General features: G+C 40.0%; 1 protein-coding gene across 3 annotated transcripts; it reads right to left on the bottom strand.

The window, feature by feature from the left end:
• Positions 1–43: 43 nt before the first annotated feature.
• Positions 44–6766, bottom strand: pcbp2 (poly(rC) binding protein 2). Of its 3 annotated transcripts, none has more exons than XM_087782169.1 (13): positions 6596–6764; positions 5898–6027; positions 5131–5154; positions 5009–5041; positions 4820–4936; positions 4621–4752; positions 4421–4549; positions 4277–4351; positions 3504–3563; positions 3117–3189; positions 2898–2953; positions 2142–2311; positions 44–878 (listed from the first exon to the last, which is right to left on the bottom strand). In XM_087782169.1, exons 2-13 carry the CDS (start codon positions 5964–5966, stop codon positions 842–844), a joined length of 975 nt encoding a protein of 324 aa, XP_087638295.1. In that variant the 5' UTR covers positions 5967–6027; positions 6596–6764; the 3' UTR covers positions 44–841. The 3 variants fall into 3 exon arrangements, with proteins under 3 accessions (XP_087638295.1, XP_087638296.1, XP_087638297.1); XM_087782170.1 differs by having other exon boundaries at positions 3522–3563; positions 6596–6763; XM_087782171.1 differs by lacking the exon at positions 44–878 and having other exon boundaries at positions 2138–2311; positions 3522–3563; positions 6596–6766.
• Positions 6767–7883: the final 1117 nt, after the last annotated feature.

The following is a 7883-nucleotide window of genomic DNA, read 5'->3' as shown; positions in this document are numbered from 1 at the left end:
TACTTCAGCATAATATATCCGTAAAGACAAACGTGTCTTGTAGTTTTTGCCCAGCATTCCCCAACCCTGCAGTTAAACAAAAATACTTTCTCTATTTAAAACAAACCTTTCAATTTTAGCATCATTACTGTGGTAATTTTAGAGGACAGAAAATATTTTCATCTCATTCAGACCCTCGACTGGTGACCAAAGACCGCCCACCCACCCGCGTCAGAATCCAACAGTACACAAAAAGACCTGATCAAGAATAAAAGAAATGGAAACACAGGAATGACGGCATATCAGATGTAAGACAGCGTTGATTAAAACGCTTGTCTGACAAGGAATAAACGGCATTTCTGCCGAGAGAGGTTCCCCGACTCATTTAAAACCCGTCATGCCAAAAATGCCTCGCTCAGGAAGTACAGCTTTGAATGGCTAATATCAAGGATTCTACTCTTACAAGCAGCTGTGCATTAAATAAAAATAAATAGATTTTCCAACAGGAGGGGAAAGAACAGTCCATCTAAGTTATCAGGTGTTTTTTTTTTCTTCATTTTTTTAAACATTTTCTAAGAAAAATCTGACATAAGTAAAACATGTCTTCAGATTTTTCTAAAACTTTTTTACCTTTATCAAGATCATACAACAAAACAATAAAATACAGTAGAAGAAAGTCTTAAAAACTATGATTGGAATATGTCAAACAATAAATAATTCAAAGAATGCCGTTATTACAACTGAGGTGACTAACAGAGACAGGGGAGACTGGTGAAGTCAAAGTAGCTGATTTTTGCATTAAGGGTCGTATTGATAAAATTAGTGAAGGGGTGACGTTAAGTGCTGATGATGAGCTTCCATGTCAGTTGGCAGCCAGTCCAGTAGCTTCAGAAGACAGCCTTGTGGGAAGAAAAACCATCAGATTGACTATTTTACATTTTTAATGCAGCACATTTAAGAACCTAAGAAAGTGTTTATAGAGTGCAGACCTCGGCCAAGCAGCTCGTTCCCACTCAAAATGTATCTTATTGTAACGATAATTGGCAACTACGTTCAAATGGTTTCCTTCAAGCAAACTGGAAATCCTTTAGTAGCCGACTTGCAACACATTTTGGCAACACAGCAACTAGTGGTTGTTTAATGGATTTTATGTTAATACTTTTATGTACCAAAATGTGAGGAGCGAGTGCATGTTAATCTGGAACGCCAGCATAGTTTGATATTTGCCTTGTTGCATCATCTCCTAAAAATGTAGTTCTAACCAGTTAATAACTATTTTGCTAAAAACTGATCAGAAACACAATATATATATATATATATTTATTCCCGTTTATGTATATATATTATTTGTTCTGTGCGTTTGTTCTTTTTATTTCCGGTTATTTACTTTGGGAAAGATATTTCTAGATGCTATACAAATAAAGTTTTATAATTACTATTATACATATATAAATATATATATATATATATATATATTTATATATATATAAATATATATATATATATATATTTATATATATATATATATATTAGATTTTATGTATATAATATCTGCAAAGTGTAAGCTGAAGGAAAGCAGAACAAAGTACATTTACAACTTTATCAGTACACGGTGATGTTATACAATGTGTGAGAATATACAGCTGATTGGACGAACCTGCCACGAGTTACCACATGAATAGACAGCGTTCATGGTTCTAAGGTCTGTCCAGAGCACTAACAGATGTAATTGGATCAGCCAGCTGTCGATTAAAACTGCCACTTTGGTGTTTTTTCAGATTATTGAATTGAATTAATTAAATGATCCAACTCCATCGACCCAAATGTATAAAGGCCCGCCAGGAATTAACTTGTACTCCTGATCCAGTCCCGCGTTGAACATGGACCTTTAAAATCAATCTTTCTTTATCCATGGAATCAAGACAGTAAAGTTAAAAGTGATTTTAACGTCTGCAGAAAGGTTTTTATTGTTGTTAAATCACAGGATTTACTTTAAGTTATTTCCTGCCTGAACAAACCCATCAACATTGGCACCACCACATGACAGTGAAAAAATCATCTTGTAAATGACAGTTTGCGATCAACATTGTGTTATGGGTTTTACTTTACAAATACGGACAAATGTTGTTTTTAAAGTGTAACGAAAGCCTCCAGCTGCTTACCGCGCATTGATCAGGTACTCTGCCAGGTTGATGCTAGCGTGGGAGCCAGTGATGGTGACCTGTCTGCCAGTGGATCCTTCCACCGGATTGGCAATCTTGATCTGAGCCCCTGACATCTGACGGATCTCATTGATCTTTGCCCCCTGACGGCCGATGATGCAGCCGATGAGCTGGAGAGGAAACCAATGAAGGTTTGAACATGGAATTCAGTAATTTTATATATATATAAAGAAAGATTGAATGAATGTGTTCTATGGAATAATTTAATTAATTTGAAATAAAAATTAAAGATGTGTATTTAATATTTTAAAAATAAACACTTGTTTTTCTTTTTACATAGAGTTTCCAATAATTCAAAAATAAAAGCTCTAAATTCCATATTCAATTCAATTTTGAAGCCTTTTAAATTCACTTCTATGCCAACATTTTATAATGAATTTAAAAGGCTATGAATTATGAATAATAAAAAAAGAATTGAACTAGTATATCAAACTGTGTGTAAAAAAAAATTATTTAGAAAATAGTATAATATTTTAATTAAATTATAAAACAAGAATAAACAAACTCAACCTTCCAATTAGTAAAAAAAACAATTAAATGACAAAACAAGACATTTTAAATAAAAATAAAAAACATCAAAGTTTCTATATTTGAAATGTGAAATATTCATGATACAATGTTCTGATGGAACTGATATTCTTCCTTATGAACGTAAATAAAGATAGATATGCTTCATAGAAGACAATCGTGACTCACATCATTTGGAATGGTCAACTCCTGAGAGCCAGTTTGTGCCGAGGCATCCATCCCAGCTGTGGAAATAATATCAAGTAGGATTTCATCTAAAGCAATACTGCTTCCTGCTTCCTGTTTCCTGTAACGCTCCACCCAGACTACTGATGTTCTTTAGGAGCGGACTTTCCCCTTTCAGAGATATTTTGTGGATTATTTTTTGCATTTGAAAACAAGTCTTACCCTGGAAGCCGTGGTTGCCGTGTGCAATAGGGAAGGGGCTCTGCTGCATGGCCAGCTGGTGAAGTTTGGTGAGCTGTTGGAGAGACGTGGAGAAAGCCAAGAGAGGCGTGTGGACGGAGACGTCGTGTGAGAACAAGGATGGCTTTTATGATTAGAATTGTGCTCTAATCCCCTTCAATATCGACTGTTGTGATGAGAGGGGAGTGTGGAATGGATCACAGCAGACATGAGATCTGCGAGTCTAAAAATATCGTTTTCAAAATCGAGTCAATCTGTGCACTATCATCAGAACGAAATTGAAGAAAATAAATAAAAGAAGGGGTGGATGGAGAAAGAAGGTGGCATGGCATCCCAGGGATGTACTGGCAAATATATAGGATCACTTACAGAGGGCCCTTCACTTACATCAGGCTGTGGAATGGCGTGCTGCCCTTGGACAGCGTAAGCCTGCGAGGAAAGAACATCACTTAAAAAGGGCGTGACGGTGTCACGATTACTTCAATACCCGTCAGCCGATCGTCCTTGTTCACCCACTACCACAACAACACAGCACCATAACACAGATCTTTTTTAGAACATTAAACCCAGCCAGTATTTAAAATACTCTTTTAAACCTCTCAAAACTCAAGCGCCTGTCTGGTGCTTTGCCAAAGATGTCATTGAACGTCATCACATTTTATAACATGGAACACGTGTCAAAATCAAGGCCCCGGGGGGCCAAATACAGTCATTCATTCATCATAAAAAAAAATTAAAAGACAATATCTAAAGCATACTTCCAATGAGAGGAAGAGTTAATTGTTCGTACACAGGCTTTTCTCAGAATGTTTCAGCTTTTTATGGGGAGCTGCTTTACAAGTCATTTGCTGACACACGGCTGTTGTGTTTTCACTGAAATGTGTGAAACATTGTGAAATCACTACAAAATGTGCGTCACTAGATGTGGCCATTGGGTCAAGAAAATGAATAAGAATTCTAGGAATATGTGCTTTCCAGCTTTTTCTTTATTTCATTCTTCCGTTAGTACTTTTAGATTTGTGAATTGAGTGTCCATTAAGACAAGATATTGATGTTTCTTTCAGGTTTATGAGAAACGGTGCCACTATAGTATCCAAAAACACACAGGCGGTCCATCAACTGACACAAAGAAGTCCATTTACCTGACCACCTGCAAAGATGACAGAAGAGCCTGAGGGTTTCGGTCTGTATGGGATGGTCACCCCCTTTGGTGGAGACTTGAACAAACAGAAAAGAGGACATTTAATATGTTTTTACAATTAAGAAAAATAACTCAATTATTTCACCTCCAGCATGACCACACAGATCTGCTTCACACACTCGATTATGGACTGTGGAGTTCCTGCAACAGTGATGGCTCGCTCGGTTGAATTGGGCAACATGTCCCCTGCTACTTGTACCTGAGCTCCAGCGGACTGTGTGCAGAGAGCAGACAAGAGAGTAAGATTTAAAGTTAAAGTTTGATGTCACAAAAAGGCGAACCCACCTCTCTGATTTCCTTGATCTTGCAGCCGCCTTTGCCGATCAGCGAGCCGCACTGGCTGGCAGGCACGACGAGACGCATGGTGACGGGCGGTTTGCTGGTGGCCGTGCTGTTTGTCATGGAGGTGCTGATGTCCTACAGCAGACGGGGTCGGGGTCAGGAGACCGTCAGAGAGCAAAGAGAAAAAGGGGGCGGGGCCTACCTCCTCCAGCTTCTCGATGATCATGGAGAACGCTTTGAAAATGGATGTGGTGGGTCCTGCTAGAGTGATGATTCTCTCCGGACAGTTCCCTTCAGAGATGTTGATGCGAGCACCGCTCTGCACGGACAGGAAGTTCTCAACATCCTGATGTATATACGTTTCTTAGCAAAATAAAAAAAAAAATCTTACCTCCTCTCTCATCTTCTTAACAGACTCTCCTTTCTGGAGCAGAGACGAGGGAATAGTTATTGAAAAGCACATGGTGAGGAGATGAGTTAGATTTAATCTCACTGGCAGGAGAAACAACGTACCTTTCCAATGATGCTGCCAACCTCCTACAGAGAAGAGCAAAAATACATGTTGAAGACAGAGATGCACCCACCAGGCTCCAGAGCAGAACTCTCCAATTGAGATTGAAAAGCTTCGATCACGCAGCAGACTTCTAGTTAAGGATGCTAATAGACGCACATTGTAAAGTATTCTTCCAGCCTGACAACACGACATTCCGTAATAACCGTGTTTTTAATACTTTTTCATTTATTTTCTACCCACGACTCACTGTGCGGGACCTTTCCCAGCTACTTAGGGTGAGAGACAGGGGACACCCTGAACAGATCACAAGCCTGTTGCCCGGCAAACTTACTATTCAAACAAACACTCAAACTGCACATTTTAGCCAGCAAGTCATTTTATGGTCGCCTCTGATATCAACGCAGAATTTATGATCATGTTGATCACATATAAAGACAATGCTGAAGAAAAAGTAATCGTATGCGTTTGATGAAGATAAACAAAAACTGTAACAGGTATGTATGAGTCTGATAATTACATTAATTGGTAAATATACATTTTGTTTGGCCTATATGTTTGATTACTTTTGAAGTAATGGTTCTTCTGCAACAGTTTTTGACCTTGTCATGTACTTTTGACAGTTTTACACACAAATACATGACCACAGTTCTTTCACGCCTGTGCACGTCCAGTTTCCTGGACTCATCCATGACAACAAACTAGTCCACCTGAGGCTCACAACCACCTTCTTGACCCCCTAGACTTTGATCAAAACCAAAATGCTTACCTTCCCGTGCATGAGCAGTCTGATGGTTAAAGTGACATTAAGTCCTCCTTCCACAAGACTTGAGTCCATGTCTGCAGTGCAAAATCCAAACACAAGTGATAAAGATGCGTCTTTGGTCGCCGACTGTGGTCTGCAACAGAGACCCCAGAACACACGTTAATACTGGAGGAAACCTGGACGGACACGTCACATGTGCTCCCGGAGAGATGGAGCTCAAACACTGGGAAGATTTGTTGTGACATTGGACGGGCCCGTGTCGCTCCCAGAATAACCCCCTTCGCTCGAGTATCGTCTATTTCATGGAGCAGAACGTCGGTGTGTGACACGTCGTGTTCACCCGGTGTGTGTTCGACGATCAAAAACATGTCCGATCACAGTGTTGTGTCGAACATTAGCCCAGATCATCGCAGAGGCCTTCACAGAGACAGCATCACTAGCTAAGTCACCCGCCGTACGATCCCGACCGTTATCCCCCGGATCACGTTTATTCACTCGTTACTATGTAATGACGACGTTATTACAGAAGGAAACGCTGCACGTTTGTGTATGTTTTTTTCCATTCCTCCCGCTGGTGTGTGAGGCGCTGGAGCTCCAGCACATAGTCGCTGCCCGCGGCCTATGGAGCAGCAGCACCGGGGCTGCGTGTCCCCGTCCTTCACTCGCCGAGAAAACACGCGCAGATCCGGGAGAAGACTCACCCGAACCGTCCCTGGAAGAGTGATCAGGGGGTGGGTAGGGTGGCGAGGGAAGAGAGGGAGAGGTTCGGGAGGGAGTTTTGAAAGGATCCGGGGGAAGAGGGACGCGACGCCGCTGTTCGATCGGACTCCACTCTTCTGCTGCTGCTCGGCACAAAAGATTCGGATGTTGTCAACTTTGATCCGGGGAGGGCCCCGCCCACATCCAGCAGGAGCCCACGCTCCCGACGACCCTCCAGAATGATGGACCCCCAGATTAACCATTCCGTTTTAGCATATAGAACAACTGTCTCACTTTGATAACTAATAAAATCGAATTAAAAATATCTCAAATATATTCCTTATTGAAGACATTTGAGGCCATACAATTATAGATGTTTTGCTTTTTTCTTTATATCATTGCAAAGGCTTTTCAAAGAATGCTATTGTGTCTAGATATTGCAAGAAATAATATATATTTTTTAATGTATGATCGAGGCCCTTACTTTGGCCATGAAATAAAAGCAAATGAAAATATTTTGAAAATGAAAAAGAAAGTATTTGAATGAACATATTACTTGGTAATTTGATATGAGACTTAATGGATTCATAGAATGTCCCATAAACTATTCAGTGTACTATTATAACGACTAAACTATGTTTTTTGTGTGTTCCAAACATTATTTTAATGATCTCATAAAATGCAAATCTTTATTATGATCAATATGATCATTTATATTTTTATTTTTGATTAACGTTGTGCTTAAAAAGTTATTAATTATCAAGACGTATGTATCTCGTTGTTGGTTGCTGCCACTGCTTGGCCACCAGATGGCAGTGTTGCACCATGATTTGCCCTCATCAATGATGGCGGTCTTTCATCCCCTTCATGTTTCTGGCAACATTAGGTTCTTTGTGTTCAAGTGCCCTGACCTTTTCTGGGTGGAATTGGAAACTCATTCAGAGGGAACTGTCGCCCAAACGCTCTGCGATAGGGTTGAATATTAAGTGACAAATCCGCAAGAACCCTTTTAGCGTGATATAAAAAAATTAACTTTTAGATTTAAAGGTCGGCTTAAAGCTGGTGCTCGTATGATCATTGACTTAGAGCTTCCTCGTGGCATCATTTATGTTGCTGTAAGATGGACAAGGATGTTGTTGATTTCTTAGCTAGGTTTTGTACAGGATAGTAAGTAAGTGAGCAGCATGGGCCTGATGAAGCAGCAGAAGGATGGATCATTTATAGCCAGACAGCCCTGTGGCCATGTGTTCATGTTCTGGTTGACGGTGCATTTTGCCTGATCTCATGCCG

The sequence above is a fragment of the Callionymus lyra genome, chromosome 19, assembly GCF_982586985.1.
Source record: "Callionymus lyra chromosome 19, fCalLyr1.hap1.1, whole genome shotgun sequence".
Lineage (NCBI taxonomy): Eukaryota > Metazoa > Chordata > Actinopteri > Syngnathiformes > Callionymidae > Callionymus > Callionymus lyra.
Note: the sequence above shows the minus strand (reverse complement) of the source record. Positions and strands in the feature narration are given on the sequence as shown.